The sequence below is a fragment of the Coturnix japonica genome, chromosome 20, assembly GCF_001577835.2.
Source record: "Coturnix japonica isolate 7356 chromosome 20, Coturnix japonica 2.1, whole genome shotgun sequence".
Classification (NCBI taxonomy): Eukaryota; Metazoa; Chordata; class Aves; order Galliformes; family Phasianidae; genus Coturnix; species Coturnix japonica.
Genome location: NC_029535.1, coordinates 4681843 through 4698327, shown reverse-complemented (window position 1 = coordinate 4698327; position 16485 = coordinate 4681843). Strand labels below are relative to the sequence as shown.

At 57.7% G+C, this 16485-nt stretch overlaps 3 protein-coding genes across 4 annotated transcripts; all 3 read left to right on the top strand.

Moving 5' to 3' along the window:
- The first annotated feature begins 61 nt into the window (after window positions 1-61).
- On the top strand, window positions 62-4897 carry CCN5 (cellular communication network factor 5). The gene is made up of 5 exons (XM_015881474.2): window positions 62-867; window positions 2486-2693; window positions 3147-3398; window positions 3522-3700; window positions 3844-4897. Exons 1-5 carry the CDS (start codon window positions 565-567, stop codon window positions 3850-3852), a joined length of 951 nt encoding a protein of 316 aa, XP_015736960.1. The 5' UTR covers window positions 62-564; the 3' UTR covers window positions 3853-4897.
- A 1259-nt stretch (window positions 4898-6156) lies between these two features.
- LOC107322920 (P2Y purinoceptor 1-like) lies at window positions 6157-9296 on the top strand. Its single transcript, XM_015881469.2, is given in 3 exon segments — window positions 6157-6391; window positions 6394-6446; window positions 6448-9296. Coding segments are annotated over 3 exon segments (1335 nt in total). The 5' UTR covers window positions 6157-6243; the 3' UTR covers window positions 7582-9296.
- A 2762-nt stretch (window positions 9297-12058) lies between these two features.
- Window positions 12059-16365, top strand: KCNK15 (potassium two pore domain channel subfamily K member 15). 2 transcript variants are annotated; one of them, XM_015881465.2, is made up of 2 exons: window positions 12059-12422; window positions 14481-16365. In XM_015881465.2, exons 1-2 carry the CDS (start codon window positions 12140-12142, stop codon window positions 15392-15394), a joined length of 1197 nt encoding a protein of 398 aa, XP_015736951.1. In that variant the 5' UTR covers window positions 12059-12139; the 3' UTR covers window positions 15395-16365. The 2 variants fall into 2 exon arrangements, with proteins under 2 accessions (XP_015736951.1, XP_015736949.1); XM_015881463.2 differs by lacking the exon at window positions 12059-12422 and adding an exon at window positions 12625-13857.
- The last annotated feature ends 120 nt before the right edge of the window (window positions 16366-16485 follow it).

Sequence of the window (16485 nt, the reverse complement as noted above, 5' to 3'; positions counted from 1 at the left end):
AACTTGTGGGGTGAATCCCCAGCCATGAGATACAGGTACAGGACACAGACAGGGTATGTGCTCCAGAGGGGAAGGTTCTAACAGCATTTACATGATGAGCTGCCCATGTTCTGCTCCGTGTTCCTTCAGAAGGCAGAACCTGTGTGATGTGATGAGTCCAAATCCACACCATGTGCATCCAACCCTGCACCTGCCCATGTGCTGTCCTGATCAGGGCTGCACGTTGCTCTCCTGCTCTCACTGTGCCATAGGAATTAAGGAAAGAAGAGCACTTTCAGTGCCTGCAGAGCTTGCCTGACCAGTCCTGCACACTGTGTATCCCTCACAGCAGAGGGGCAGCATCCTGCTCTCAGCTTTGTGATTCCATGCAGTGTGGGTGACATATCCCTCTCCAGTAGCTGTGCCGTGGGGCAGTGTTAAATACGGGGCTGGGTTCCCAGCTCTGCTCTGTGTTGGCAGTGTCCCAGGCTGGATGTCAGGGGATCAGACACCCCTTTCTATTCACAGCCCAGCAGAGAGGTGCTGGCTCTGCCTGGCAGCCCATGCTCAGAAGCCCCCTCTGCCATGTCCGTGCCATCGGGGACTTGTCCCTTGTCCCTTCCCTTCTCTTGCTCTCCCAGCAGACAGCACGCTCTCACCTTGAGGGGAGTGGAAATGTCAGCTGGAATGTGGGCTGGGAAAAAAAGAAAGCAAATCTTGAGGCTCGTCCAAACCTACTCCTGTTTGTATTGGAGCCTGGGAGTGACATCAGAGCAAGGAGACTATAAACACCAGCAGGACCCACTCGGGGCTTTAAAGCCTGCAAACATGGGGCTCCAGCTGGAGAAGCAGCTCCTCATCCTCTCCCTGCTCTGCATCCTCTCCAAGGTAAGGAGTTGGGGTGTGGGATCTCTTCAGGCTCACTCAGGGCAGCACCAGGATTCCCAGTATGGGACTGTGGGGAGGGTGCAGTGCAGCTGTAGCCCTGACAGCTGGCAGACAGTTGTATGTCTGCAGAGCTCTGCCTGGGAGAGTAGCAGCATGGTCTTAACTCTAATGCCTGTGCTGCAGCAACGTGCTCTGTTTGCTCACCTGCCCCTGCAGCCATCCCTGCAGCCCCTGCAGGCTCTGCAGTGAGCACCAGCCCAGCGTTATTCAGCTCTCCCCCATCCCAGGATGCTCACGCAAAGCATCCAATACACTGGGGTTGTTCCAAGCGTTTGATTTTCCTCTCTTGGATTCTGCATGACACAGCTCCCTGAGCAGGGCTTTGAAAAATGTTGGGGTATGTCAGCTCCAAATTCTTGTAATTGCTGCTTGAATCCCAGGCCAGACTGCAAGCAGGGACATCAGAGCAGCCTGGTGCCTGTTGGACTGTTTTCCTCGGCACTTAAGATCTCCAGCAGGAGCCACATTGTCATCTAATGACAAGTTAATTGTAGGGAGCACGGGGAAATGGATTAATAGAGCTGGATGGGCAAATCCTTCTAAAACATCGATCTGTAATAGAAACCTGAAAGATGAAAAATGCACTTGGCTCCTGGGTTTGCTGTGACTGATGAGCAGCTCCCAGCCAGGAGACCTCAGTGAGCTCTGGAGACCCACCAGCTGTTCTCTGCCCTCAGTCCAAATCTGGATAATGCCACTGCTGCCCTGGTCCCTCATGGTCCCTCTGCCTTTTGCTACAGCAGCAGTGCTGCTCACTGAGAGGACCAGAACAAGGCAAAGACTGCCCAGCCCATTTTGGATAGATTTCACCTCTCATGTGCTGGCAGGGCTGCACACATACCTGCACTGTGCAGGGCAGCACAGGCAAACTGCAGATCCAAAACGTTTGGCTTCAGACCCAACATGCAGCAGCCCCAGCAGCTGCCCTTGTTAGACATGTCAGGGTAATGGTGTGTGCAGAACAGCCACAGACACAGTGCTGCCCACCTGGGGGACCTCCTGCAGGCACAGAACAAGCACAGCTCCATGGGGCACAGGTTGGCAGGGGCTGCTGCAGGCAGGGCAGGGGAGGAGGCAGCTATAGCACAGAGAACAGCAGTGAGCTTCATCAGGCTCCAGTTCTCCCTTGCAAATGTGCTGCCCCATTTCTTGGCACAAATAAGAGATGTGCTCACAGCAAGGTGCTGGGGAGGAGCCATGCCCTCGCCATCCCCAACTGTGCACCAGCTGCCACATGGGGCTGCCAGCACCACCTGATGAGCCCCAGTGTGTGGATGCTCACTTCCCAGCCCCACCTCCTCCTGCACTCACAGCAGTGGTGCCTGTCAGCCCCCAGCCCGCGGGGTATCCCTGATTCTCTTGGTTTCCATGGGAGCCCATCGTGCTGTGCAATCGCTCCCCAAGAAGACAGCAGCTTTCCCAGCAGCACTGCCACGTTCCCATGGATGGGCAGAGCCAACAATCTGCCTCCACCCAACCCAAGGTTGACTTTCAGAGCCCATCCCAGTGCAACTGCAGCCGTCAGCTGTGTTGAACCTGAGATGCTTTGTACCCCCAGGTGTGCTCCCAGCTGTGCCGACGGCCGTGCTACTGCCCCCATGTGCTGCCCCGCTGCCCACGCGGGTCCCCCCTGGTCCTGGATGGCTGTGGCTGCTGCAGGGTCTGTGCCCGGCGCCTGGGAGAGCCCTGCGACTTCCTGCATGTCTGCGACCGCAGCCAGGGGCTCATCTGTGACTACAGCTCGGGGACAGGAGGCACCTGCAACTGTGAGCACCACGTCTGGGGACCTGGACATGGCTCTGAGAGCTGCTCTGCTGAGGATGATGCACACAGCTGGCTGCAGGGCTGCGCTGATGCTCCTGCAAATTCTAACTCCAGTTGCTGGCCGGGTTTTGGGGGTGGTTTGAGTGGGATGGGCACAGGGGCTCCAGAGATGCTGCTGGGGATGGAGAGCTGCAGAGAAATCACAGGGGGATATTTTCAAGTCTGAAAGCCCTGAGTGGCATGGACAGGACTGGAGGGCTGTGGGTTTCTCACCACCTGGTGATGTAGGAAGCAGGGAAGGGGAGATCAAGCAACTCACCACCTCATGCCTCCCTATGCCCTTGTGACCATGCAGTTCCCCCTCCTCTCAGCAGCCCCCAGTCACCACCAGGTATCCCCTCTGCCACCCCCACTCTCTGTCCCTTTGCCCCAGTGGTTCCCTGCTGTCGTTGCAGTTGAAGATGATGAGGAGGGCTGTGAGGTGAACGGGCGGCTGTACCGTGATGGGGAGGTGTTCCAGCCCAGCTGCAAGCTGCAGTGCCGCTGCCTGGATGGGGGCTTCACCTGCGTCCCGCTCTGCCAGGAGGACATTCGCCTGCCCACCCCAGACTGCCCCTACCCACGGCGTGTGGACATCCCGGGGAAGTGCTGCCCTGAGTGGGTCTGCGAGGCCAGAGAACAGCACCTCCTGCAGAGCACTGGGACAGGTAGGAGGTGGAATGAGGTGGTGAGCTCCAACGAGACCCCTCATTGCCCCTCTCTCCATGGCATAGGGCATGTAAAGCAGCACTGGGCTCCAATCCCTTTTTCCCTCCTCTGTTTCCATCCAGCCCATGCGGTGCCGTACCCCTGCCAGCCGTGGGGCACAGAGTGGAGTGCCTGCTCTGCCACCTGCGGCGTGGGCTTCTCCACCCGTGTCTCCAACCAGAACCTCTACTGTCAGCTGGAGACACAGCGGCGGCTCTGCATGCTCAGGCCCTGCCCGGCTCTGCCTGCAGCATCCCCTGCAGTAAGTGATGGTGATGCCAACACCTCCAGGCAGAGCTTGGAGTGAGAATGGGGCATCCCAGCCACCACCCCGTGCACGCCCCATCAGCCCCCCCAGCCATGAGTCCTCCAATGTCCTCACATTGCTCCACTTTGCCTTTCCAGAGGGGATGAGGAGGGTGTTTGCAGCCATACCCACCCTGGTTGCATCCCAGAGCCAATGACCTGGCTGGCACACGTGCATGACACCGTGGTTTTGGAGGAGATGGAAGACATGTCCCTTGGGAATCTGGGGGAGAACTGATGGACTTCAGCTGCAGAGGAGGGTGGAAATAGAGAACAAGATCCCTACAACACGCCTGTGTACTCTGCTGCCCTGGGTAGGGTGGCTGGGCAGCAGCACCCAGTTGTATGAGATGGGGAAACCCACCTGAGAAAAGGGGACGTGGTCCTTTCCCAGACTGGAGAGGCTTTTGGAAGGGGCTGAGTGATGCTGCTGTGCCAAGCACACACACACAGCTCTGCTCTGCAGAATAGACCACTAGAAGGGCACCCTTTGCCCCCCACACTGGGGATGAGGGCCACCACACCCAGGTACCGGCAGCTCCCATTCACCTTCCCCACATCCCTCCAGCACAAACAGCTTCCCACTCCGCCTGGCTGCCTGCTCTCCAAAGCCCGGCGGTTTGGCAGGGCTCTGGCAGGCGAGCAACTCAGACAGAGGAGGCACCAGACATACCACCCCGCATCCAAGCGCATACCCCAAAAACTAAGGCCAGCAGAAAGGCAGGAGATGGGAAAGGAAACAGCAGCGATGAGCCCAACGGGCTGGAGCTGCTCCAGCGCGCAGAGCTGCACAGGAGAGCGGAGCGGCGGCGAACGTTTAGGGGCTGCTCAGAAACGAAACCCAAATGCCCTCTAACGGCCTCGCAGCGATGTGCAGAGCAGGGCGAGAAGAGCGGAGAGCAGAGCAGGCGAGGCTGTGTATCCTGGCTGTGCACCCCTGCAATCAAAGCGCTGTGAACGTGATTGCAGCGTGTTACCCTGGGTTGAGCCCCTCGGCCAGCAGCAGAGCCCAGCAGCCCCAGCAGGTGCTGGAAATAAATCAGAGTGAAGGGTGTTGTCACCTCTTTTGGGGGAAAAATTAAAGAAAAAGGAGAAAATAATAAAAAGTAAAAATAAATAATAATAAAGAAGACTCTTGCTGCTCATGCAACAATACATTGCTTACAAGGAGAATTATTTACTGACACCAACCATTCATTTAGTGGGATGAAGGGGATGCAGGAGCCTCCATGCCAGCACACAGCACGAGAGACTGAGCACCATTGGCTTTTCTGCCTCTGTGGTGGCTGTGCCATAAACAGCAGTGATGTGAGGCTCACAGAGGCTTTAGAACCCACAATGTTCCTGTGTTGACACGGGTAAGGCACAACCAACACAACTAACATCCTGAGTTCAAGGAGGTTCTGGTTTCCGTGTGCTGAGATGTGGCCCCTGTGTTGGCTCAGCCCATCCCAGCCACCCCACGCTGGTGGTGAAGTCCTAAAGGTCACAACCTGTATCTCAAACAGAAATGACTCACTGCATCTCTTGGTTTTTGGGGGGAGCTGTGATTCACTCGGCAGAAAACACCTCAACAATGAATTAATGACTCCAAACAAATCAGAGCTACTTTTCCCTAAGAACAGAGGGAATCTGACCCTTGCCATTCAGTGTTTGCTGCTCCCCATAAGCTGTGCTGTCTGGGCAGTCAGTGCTTCCTGCAGGCCCAGAGGAGCCGGGCTCTGCGGGGTGCTGGGAGGTGTCAGATAAGCACCGCACAACCATGCAGGGTTCTGGGAAGCCCTGAAGCTCAGAGCCACATCCGCACCCACAGCGGCACATGAGAGTTGCAGACCATGGTTTGTTTCTCAGCCAGCATGTGTAACCATCGACAGACCCAGTAACAAAACAGGCTTCTTTTGCATCCGGTGAATCTCTATTGTTTTTAGAGCCAACACATCCGCATACATACAGAAGATACTACTGTGGCTCAGGCTTCCCTACAGCAACACAGGAGGGCAGGGCCATAACCCTGCCAGGGAAAGCTGCATTCCTTCTGCCCGTTGGTCTGTTTGCTCTGGTGCCCGGAGATAACGCTATTTCTGGTGTTGTTTGAGCTGCAGCAGCTGCTCAGCAGTGAAGCTGGGATCGCACTCTTTGGGTTTCCTTTTAACTGTTGCATAAACTTCACTGCATCTGTGTGCCTGCCGCGTCACACCCACAGCGCCTGCGGGCAGGAGGGGGAAGGCACAGCACTCCTCGTGCTCCCTCCTTAAAACTGCCCAAAGGGGGGGAAGAAGAGATTATTTTCTATCCATGGAAGGGATATCAAGCAGGATGTTTCTGCTGCACAATACCCAGGAGGTGCATTGAGGCCAGGCGGCGTTGCACACCCATGGTGCTGGCACTGCCATTGGCACGCGCTGTGCTGGATCAGGGCCATGAGCACATTGCAGGCAGATCTCTGCCCTGCCCTCACTCCTAACACCCGCTGTCTGTGGGCTGTGAGGTCGGAGCTGGATGTGGGGCGCAAGAGCTGCAGCAGTGTTCCCTGGGGACTGGACACAGCGAGAAGAGTGGCAGCGAACTGTGAGCTCTCCCACCCACGCAGCACAGAGCCGCCCCATGCATGCCTTCCTCCCGCCCCTCCCAGCACCACCAGAAATAGCTGAGCCCTGGTGCCCTGCTCGCAGTACCTCCAACGGGCCGGCAGCTCCTCCCGGAGCCCCGCACCCCATATCCACAGCCCCAGGGATGGATCCTGACCCCACAGGCACCTCCCCGAGCACCGCACCGCCTGCTCATCTCCTGCAGCGCCCGATGGCCACCAACACTCTGCTCTGGGACAACAGCAGCGTGGTCCCGTGCCCCGTGGATGCCGCCTTCGCTCAGCGCTTCCTGCCCAGCGTGTACCTGGTGGTGACCCCGCTGGGGCTGGCTGGGAACATACTGGGGCTGTGGCATCTGCACGCCGGCCCCCGTGGCCCGCTGAGCCCGCTGGTGGGACACCTGGGTCTGGCCGACCTGCTGTATGTCTGCACGCTGCCCTTCCTCATCAGCTACTACCTGCACGGCCGCACCTGGGCCTTCGGGCAGGGCTGGTGCCGTCTCACCCGCGGGCTCTTCCACCTCAACCTCTACGCCAGCATCGGTTTCCTCACCTGCATCAGCGTGCACCGTTACCTGGGCATCGTGCACCCGCTGCGGGCGCGGGGCCGCTGCCAGGCCGCCATGTCACCGGGCCGGCTCTGTGCTGCCGTGTGGCTGTGGGTCATCGTACAGGTGGGCCCTGACTTCGCCTTCAGCAAGATGAACCCTAAGGGGACGCAGTGCCACGACACGACGGGGGATGAAAGCCTGGGTGCCTACGTGCCCTACACCGCGGCCGTCACCGTGACGGGGTTCGTAATCCCCTTCCTCATCATCATCGGGTGCTACTGCCACGTGGTGGTGGTGCTCTGCAGGAGCGACACGGTGGAGCCCAGCCTCAGGAGGAGCAGCATCAGGCTGGTGGTGCTCGTCATGGTCCTCTTCTCCGTCTGCTTCCTGCCCTACCACATCTTCAGGAACCTCAACTTGCTGTCCCGAGCCTGGCAGCGGCAGGGGTCCTGCACACAGGCCATAAAGAACATCTACGTCTCCTATCAGGTGACCAGGGGCCTGGCCAGCTTCAACAGCGCGCTCAACCCTCTGCTCTACGTTATGACCAGCAAAGACTGCATGTCACGCATGAGGAATATCCACCAAAGGGCCAAAGAGACCCTAGGATCCATCTTCACGTGGGAATCCTCTAACCAAGCCCACGAGACGAGGAGCAGCATCATCTTTGGGGAGCAGGAAGCTTCTGAGCAGCTCTGAGCAGCGCAGCACCTCCCCAACAGCTGTGCACATCAGCTTCAGCTTTCCCCCCACCTGAAGAACGCTTTGTGGTAAGATGGGACTGCAGTCCTCAGCTCCAGCATCACAGATGTGTCTGAGGGCATCAGGGCCGGGCTCGGGCTTTAAAACAGAGCAGTCAGCCCCAAGTGGGGCAGTGAGCTGCTGCATTGCAGGATGGAGGAGAGGGGGAGTTCTGCAGGGGGAAGTGCTGTAGAAATGGAAACATTCACTAACAGATCTTGATTTAAACATGACTAAACTGTGCCAGCAGTGGTGTTGGTTGTTTCTGGAGGCAGAGCTGCTTTGGGATCTGGCTTATCTTCCGCTGCCCGCCTCCTTTACAGCAGAAAAATGTATTTCAGCATTATTCATTCTTCTGGAAGAGTCTATAACAAACAAACCAGCATCTTAAAGTTTCTCAGGGTTTCGTTTTAATTCACAAAGGCAAATGACTGGAGTGAGCTGAGCCATGTGCTCAGCAGGCCATGCACCAGGGAGCTCAGAGCACCTGTCACCTGCAGAGAGGCAGCACCAGCTGGTTGTGCAGAGGTACATTGAGCTGCCAGGGCTGCGCCAGCTTCTGTGGATGTGGGGGCATTTCTGCTGCAGGGAGGAGCAGCAGCTCCTGAGCAGCACTTTGCTTTTTGCTTTCGGTTCTCACCACCACAAACGGCTGCAAAGCACGAACAGAGCAGTGAGACTTGAAGCAGCAGATTTCAGAAGGGGCACATGAGTTAGAACTGCCTCGTACCTGGAGAGCATGGCCCCATGCAGGCTGCAATTGGAGCAAAGCCTGACCTGTACCAACCAGCTGCTGCTCACATGGCCTGACCTCGCCACTCCACAATGACAATCACGTAGGGCTAATGCAGCTGAGCTGCAAATAAACACTTAACATGTTCATTTGCGCTCCTCTGGCTTCTTCTAGAGCAGCACGGAGCCAGCTGGCCATGGGGATGGAGCAGGGGCACATGGCAGCTCTGCCCCCCTCCATGCACCCAGCTTTCATCCACTGCCCCCACATCATTGTTAAGGGTGAGTTAAAGATCTGTATCCCACAGACCAGCCCTAAGCCAGGAGCTGCAGCATCTCATGGATCCGTATCCCACGTCAGCCAAACCAGCAGCAGCCATTGGGATCTGCACACTGCAACAAAGGCTCCAGGGCTCAGTGGCATCTTGTGCTTCACAGCCCTCCTGACCCTCGGGCAGCACCACTCTCCGTGCAAGCTGAAGAATTAAAAAAAAAACCCAATACCACCTCTCCTCAAACCCAGGCAAGTTCCTTCCCTTAATTAGCTGTGTGTGTAATTAAGGAGAACCACTGGCACATGAGGCTGCCCAGCTCTCACAGCTGTGAGCAGCAAAACAGCCCCCTCCTGCTGCCCTCCCTCCAGGCACCTCCCCATGCAAAGAGCAGCTGCTGCCCCACAGGGGACAAATGTGACAAGCAGAGATGTACAGATACACAACCATTTCACTTCCCTAGAATGCAGAACTGTTCTGCTTGGCATCCGAAATGCTACACAAGGAAATACTGCTGTCAGCAGCAGCTAAACCAGAGGTCCCCAGCAGAGCAAGGAGTGCAGGGCTGGGGGCTTCGGGAGCATCTCCTGTGGTGTGATGGGAGCTGCAGTGTGTGCAGAATGGGCTGAGTCCTGCAGGTCACTAATGAAAGGTCACAGCATCCCTGAATGCAGTGAGAGGTGTTTATTTCTGCAGCAGAGCAGTTTCACTGTCCCAGTACCTCTGGGTATAGGGAGAGCTGACCTGACAGCTCATCTGATTTACCAAGGACATGGGCTGTGCTGGGAAAGCAATGGAAATGCAGTTAACTCTGGGTGATCCGGGCAAAAATGGTAAATATGTGTGGGATTAAGTGCTGCCAGTGAGTGTTTCTTTAAAATGAAATGCAGAGTATTTGTGCAGAGTGCTTTGGCATCTGGGAGACCAACAGTTTGTTAAGGAGAGCTCACCATATAAATAGAACAACATCCAGCATGGCTGTGTGAGGCTGTTGGTCTCATATTATTCTTCCATGTGTGTGGGTATAAATAGGGAACACTGTGCGGTTTGGGACCTCCATGGGGCAGGAGGTGCCCTGGGGTAACTCAGAGCTTCACCTGCACAGCTCCATGCCTCAGCCCCTGCCCAGAGACACTCAAACGGAGCATATCAAAGCAAGCCAAGTGCTCCTCGCCCCACTGCAGCCCCAGGCTGATCCTCCTGCTCCAAGCAGGCGTTCTGCCCGGCTCCCCAAAGCCCAGCGTTAATTTCATTCCCATCACTGACTCAGAGATCCGCAGAGCAGCTGTGGCTGCGGTGCCGCTGTGTGCTTTGCCCTGGGGATGGGGCTCAGCCACTGAACGATGGCCAAGAGCCACAGGAGCATCTCAGCAGCGCCCCTTGGGGAGCAGCCGCCCCACCGCCCCGACTCATCCACCCTGAGAGAAGCAGCTGGGAAACTTCAGGGCATAAACAGGAATTTGGTTTAAATAATCGCGACTTCGAGGTGGAGGATGCTTCCATTGCTTCCATAGCTACCACTGACGAGGGCAAAGCTGCCATCCAGGCATCCTCAGGACAATCCTTGCATATTTGCAGTGCATTCCCAGAGCCTTTGCTCCTCCCCTGCCTGCAGCTGAGAACTCATTTATAGCATTGCCCACCGTGGGAGCGGGGCAGATCCTGCTCTGCATTAGCCACACCGTGGCTGTGTTTGTGTGCTGATCCCAGTGCTACTACCCTCAGCCCCGGCTGTGCTGGGATGCCCATATCCCAACTGGTTGTCTGCTCTGCTTCTCAGCAAACAATCCCAGCAGTGATGGAGTATGGACATTACTGTTTTAGCTTGTTTTTGTGATTCAAGCCAAGGTGCTCGAAACAAATAAATGCACCGAGATCAAAGCAGCACCACTCCCAGCTGGGCGCAGGCCAGGCGCTTTATGGCAGGTGCTGTGTGCCTGGCTGCTGCTCAACTGACAGCTTTCCAAGCACATAAAATCTTAATAGGCTGAAAATAGAGTTTGTGGTCACAGACTGACAGCAGCAGCGCTGGCTGTTGGGGCTGCTCCATGCATGAGCTCCAGGGGAGCGGGGCTGGGGAATTCAGGCATGGGGCAGGATCCACAGTGGGATGCAGGTGCCAGGGCTCCCAGACTGTGGGGCTGGGAAGGAGGCAGTGGGACACCCCAGAGGCCAATGAAAGCCATGCAGCCAACTCTGTTTGCAGCCCCCAGGATGAAAACACCCCAATCACCAGAGCTCCTGCTTTATGCACAGAGCTCAGCTGTCCGTCCGCCTCCCCATTGGATAAAAAGGAGAGCTGTCATCTCATAATGCAACTTCTTGCCGGAAATCGATGATGAAGTGCTTTATGTTGCCTGCTCCCATCCTGCGGCTCCCATGTGCCCTTGCTCAAGTGCAATGAGAGCAGCATGAAGACGAAGGCCGAGCTGTGCAGCGTGGGGCTTCTCTCTGGGCAGGAGGGATGTGTGTGAGGTGTGACACAGCTCTGTGCACTTGCTGTGTGTGGGTAAAGAAATGTATGAGCACAAGGTCTCTGTGCAGCACTGCCTTCATTCTAATGCCAATGACAGCACCCAGACACTGCTGTGTGCACTGCCTGTGCAGCCCTGCTCTGCTTAGCACTGTTTGTCACCAGGAGGGTTTGGTACTGAACCTGCCCCTGTTGTGTATGGGCAGATCTTGTCCTACATGGGCTGTGACCAGAGCAAAGCCCCGGAGCTGCAGCTGCTGTCCTGCAGTTGCACACGATGGGGGCTGTGCGTGCAGCTTGCGCCCATCTGCAGAGCAAATGCATCGGTGCATCTGGACCGGGGTAATGTGCTGCAGCACCAACCGGCTGCTCCAAACCGGACCCTCAGTGCCCCAGCAGCTCTACCAGCAGCTCTCCCGGCGCCACCGCTCCCAGCTGAAATGGGCAGTTTATTTTTGAAGGAGATGTTATCTCCTACAGCGCACAACTCGGGAGAAGCATCTTTCTATTTTTAAAAGGCGAAACATACGGCTTACATAAACTGCTGGGGAAGCAAAGCCGAGCTGCCGGGCTCCGTTTCCTAACACAGCTGATACTGTGCACCCCGGGACGGCGGGGGGCATCCATCCATCCATCCATCCATCCATCCATCCATCCATCCATCCATCCATCCATCCATCCCATCCATCCCATCCAGCCATCCAGCCATCCATCCATCCATCCAGCCATCCATCCCATCCATCCATCCCATCCCATCCACCCACCCATCCACCCATCCATCCCCTGCAGCGCTGCCGCCGTCGGGTGGCGGTGAGACACGAACAAACCCAAACGCCGCGCCCGGAGAGCGAAGGGCAGGGGGGAGCGGGGCAGGGCGGAGCGGAGCGGGCACGGCCGCGACCCCGGCAGCGCGGTGCGGGCGGAGGGAGGCGGGGAGCGGCTGCGGGGCGCGTGGGGAGCGCTGCGCGTGTGCGCGGGGCTGCGCGAGGGGCGGCGGGGCCATGAGGAGCCCGGGCTGAGCGAGGGGCCGCGCCTCGCCATGAAGCGGCAGAACCTGCGCACGGCAGCGCTCATCATCTGCACCTTCACCTACCTGCTGGTGGGGGCCGCCGTCTTCGATGCCCTGGAGTCGGAGGCGGAGAGCGGCCGCAAGCGGCTGCTGGAGCAGAAGCGCGGGGAGCTGCGCAGGAAGTACCGCTTCTCCGCCGACGATTACCGGGAGCTGGAGCGGCTGGTGCTGCAGGCCGAGCCGCACCGCGCCGGCAGACAGTGGAAATTCGCCGGTTCCTTCTACTTTGCCATCACGGTCATCACGACCATTGGTGAGTGCCGGAGCCCGACGCGCCTCCGGCCCCGCGCGGCACCGCGGCCCCGACCCGCCCCGCCGAGCGCCGCGCCGGGACCCCGCGGTGCGGGACGTGACCGCGGCCACGGGCGGCCACGCGCACGGAGTCCCGGCGAGGCGGGGCCGGAGCTGCGGGACTCGGCGGGTGCGGGACGGGGAGCGGCGCTGCTCAAATCCGCAGCCGGAGCCGCGCACCGGCCGGTTGAGCTGCGCGGGAGGCTCCGCCGGCTCCAAACTCCGGTTCGGCCGGCCCAGCTGCCGGCACGGCCGCCGAGTCCCGCTCTGCGCTCACGGGAGCCCGCAGGGTCAGGTCGGGGGGTGGCGGCACCGCGTGCAGCCCCCAGGTGTACGCGCTCACCGGAGCCCAGCCTCGCTCTGCCCGCTGCTTCACAATAGAGTAGAACTCAATTGAACGGGGGGTGCCTGTATCCCGAGGTTGGCCACAAAGGTGATTAGCATCACTTCATTAATCCTCTTGCATGAATTCACGCACCCCGAGCATCCCAGCAGGGTGGGCGGTCATTGGGGTCCCGCGCTCACATCGCTCCCGCTGGGATCCCGACCAAACATCAGCGCTGCAGCAGAGAAGCCCCGGGGCCAATTCCTGCCCTGCCGCGGCCGTGGGACGGCGCTCAGCCCCCGGGGCAGCTCCGCACGGGCAGCAGATCTGGGACCGGGAGAAGAAGCTGCTGAGCATCGGCCCCGGCAGGATGAATGGCTGCAGTGAAAACCCCCATCATCCCGTGACAGCTTATAGCTTCATTTACATGATGCCTCTGTCGGCTGTGACAAACAATTGCCACGCTTATCACACACCCCCTGCCATAAATAATCCCAGCCCAGGTGCTGTGCCTCTCAAACGGCGGCACGCCAGCCCTCGTTATGTCACGCTGTGCTATGAATCTCAGCTTTAACATTAATGTGGCTGTGCAGCTTTCCAACGCAGCCTCGTCATTTTGAAAGCATCAGTCATACGCTCCTTCAGGAACCTCTCAGGCTACAGAAGCTCTTCTGGATCATTTTATTTATGTCCTCCTTGCTCTCATTGTGCTTAGGACCTGATAATTGCACTCAGCTTTTGGGCTTGGATTTATGTATTTGTTTGTTTTGCCGTTGTGGTCTATGTTCTGCTCTGTATTCCATGAGATGTGTCACGCAGGAATTAAGTTCAGTGGGTTTGGTTGCACGGCTTTATAAACAGATGCAGCAATTAGGGATATCAGGGATGGGCTGCTCCTCCCTCACCCTGGCAGCTCAGAGCACAGCGGAGCTGGGGATAAGGCCCTCACATGGGAACCTCCATCCCCAGCAGGTTGTCACAGAAACCCAAAGGAAAGGTTGGACGCCTCCTCTGCCTCCATGCAGCAACGCTGCACGACTCCTCGCAGCCCAGCACTTACTCACCCCGGCAGGTCAGAGGCTGCTGGTTTCAGTTCAGTTTATGTAACTGAGGTGGGCGCAGGATCAGCCGGGTCCGGAGGATGGTGATGAGCACCTCATCGTGCCTCATGGTATAATTGTGTGTGTTATTGAGTCATAGTGCTGAGACTTGGAGAGAGGTGGGGAAATTAAATCTCTGAGAGGCATTTGAGGAGAGTGGGAGGTTCTGCTCCACTGCTTAAATACATGGCTGCATGTGGGACCCCCTGTGCTTAGCTCTGATGGGGCCGTGCTTTGAGTGCTGTGCTCAGCTGTGGGCCCCTCATTGCCAGACAGACATCGGGGCCTGGAGGGTGTCCATAGAGGGACAGTGGAGCTGTGAGGGGTCTGAGCATTGTGGGGTCTTATGGGGAACAGCTGAGGGAACTGGGATGGTTCAGCCTGGAGAAGAGGAGGCTCAAGGGAGCCCTTATTGCTGTCTGCAGCTCCTGAAGGAGGTTGTGTGAGGTGGGGGAGTCACCATGACTGGAGGTGATAACTGTGGAGATGTGGCACTGAGGGCTGTGGGCAGTACTGGTGGATGACTGGACTTTGATGGTCTTAGAAGTCTTTTCCACCCTTAATGATTCTATGGTTCTCCCCCTCCCCCACGCAGGCTATGGGCATGCTGCTCCAGGCACAGATGCTGGCAAAGTGTTCTGCATGTTCTACGCCATCCTGGGCATCCCCCTGACACTCGTCATGTTCCAGAGCCTGGGTGAGCGCATGAACACCTTCGTGCGGCTCCTGCTCAAGAAGATCAAGAAGTGTCTGGGCATGAGAACAACCAACGTCTCCATGGAGAACATGGTCTTGGTGGGCTTTCTGTCCTGCATGGGAACACTCTGCATTGGAGCAGCAGCCTTTTCCCAGTATGAGGAATGGAGCTTTTTCCATGCTTACTATTACTGCTTCATCACCTTGACCACCATCGGCTTTGGAGACTATGTGGCCCTGCAGAAGAAAGAGGCCCTGCAGAAGAAGCCTCCCTACGTGGCCTTCAGCTTCATGTACATCCTGGTGGGGCTGACGGTCATCGGGGCCTTCCTCAACCTGGTGGTGCTGCGCTTCCTCACCATGAACTCAGAAGACGAGCGGCGCGATGCCGAGGAGAGGGCTTCCCTCCGGAGGGCCCGCAACACCATCCACCTCACAGCCAAGGAGGACGGGCACAGTAACAAGGCCATCTTCCTGCCGGCAGCAGACAGGACCAGCCAGATGAACCTGATCCCGCTGGTGCAGGAGGACGCGGAGCGGCAGCGGCGGCAGTCAGCCAATGGGGCGGGCAAAGTGCCGGCCTTCTGCACCTGCCTGTGCTACCGGGCCCCGCTGTGCGGCAGCCCCACGCCCTCCCACCCCGAGACCCTGAGCTGCCACACCAACCCCGTCTACTACAACTCCATTTCATACAAGATCGACGAGGTGTCACTGAGCACACGGGGACAGACTGGCTCGTCCCCAGCCAGCACCTTGTCATCCAGCAGCCCCCGCTGCCCGCGGCACCCACGGCCACGCAGGAAATCCATCTAGGAGCTTCGTTGTGCTGATGAACTATTAGCGGAGCAATCAGGCCCCTCCGACCTCTTTCATTTCTTCTGTTCCTCCCTCCCAGCTGGCAGCCAGCCCAACACAGGGGACCTTGGGCCTGGAGATGGCATCGCTTCTCCAGCAGGGAGCCAGCCCCAGTAATGCACTGTTTGGTTTTCCTTCCTCCCAGGCAGGCTCAAGCATTTGGGTCTGAAGAGGCCCTTTTAATGTAGGTCTGCTTTCCCACCTGCCTGCTCTCAAAATGAAGGTGTTGCTGCCTTGGTCATTGAGCCACAGTCGCTGCCTCTAGCCACACAGGCTGTGCCACATCTGCCAAGAGGACTGCAATGGCCAAACTCACGTTAGCAAGTCCTGCAGGGCTGAAGACGTCCCACAGGCTGTTCCCTGGGTATAAATGAGGCAGTGCCATGCAAGGACAGGACCCAGGGTGGGCTGCAGCCCTCTGGCTGATGGCAGTATGGCTGTTGAAGGGATTTAGAAGCCCTAGAGCTGAGCTCCATGCACCCACCTGCCAACAGGTTGTGCAGCATCACGCTCACAAGGACTGCTTGGTGAGAAGGACTGCAGCCAAACCTGTGAGCTGTGCAGAAGGCTCAGCCGCAGTGAGCTCCAGCCTGAACCATGCAGCCACCTGCACAGGGTCAGGTCCAGATCAGGACATCAGCAAAGGGCCCCAGCAAGGAGGCTGCTTCCAGCTGGTGCCCCATGGTCCCACCATGCAAGAGAGCAGGGCTGGGCTCTGGCATTGGGAGCAGCTCTGCTTCACTTTTTTGTTTTCCCCTAATAAACAGATGTTTTCACTCAGTTCTATCTAAAATCCCCTCTTGTGTGGTTTTCCTCTCCATTTTGCCTCCAGTGGGGAAGGCATGCACAGTACCCACATCAGGATGGCTTCAGAATAGGCTTTGCTGTCTCCTTCTTGTTCTGGGAGGTTTAATAAAAGGTCAACCCCACTGCTGTTGGACAAGTGTTTGTCAGAAGAGAGGAGCAGATGTGCCTGAGCCCAAAGCCCAGCATCCTGCCAGGCTCCCTGTGCCTCGCCACAGATGGGCTGTGGGTATCCTGTGTGCAGG

What these genes read in the sequence shown, in the direction of transcription:
- CCN5 (XM_015881474.2), top strand. Translation starts at nt 565, where the DNA reads ATGTCCGTGCCATCGGGGACTTGTCCCTTGTCCCTTCCCTTCTCTTGC. An exon ending in TGCTCTGCATCCTCTCCAAG is followed by an intron (nt 868 to 2,485) that starts GTAAGGAGTTGG and finishes TTGTACCCCCAG; the next exon opens with GTGTGCTCCCAGCTGTGCCG. An exon ending in CCTGCAGAGCACTGGGACAG is followed by an intron (nt 3,399 to 3,521) that starts GTAGGAGGTGGA and finishes GTTTCCATCCAG; the next exon opens with CCCATGCGGTGCCGTACCCC.
- KCNK15 (XM_015881463.2), top strand. Translation starts at nt 13,365, where the DNA reads ATGTGGCTGTGCAGCTTTCCAACGCAGCCTCGTCATTTTGAAAGCATC. An exon ending in GCACTTACTCACCCCGGCAG is followed by an intron (nt 13,858 to 14,480) that starts GTCAGAGGCTGC and finishes TCCCCCACGCAG; the next exon opens with GCTATGGGCATGCTGCTCCA.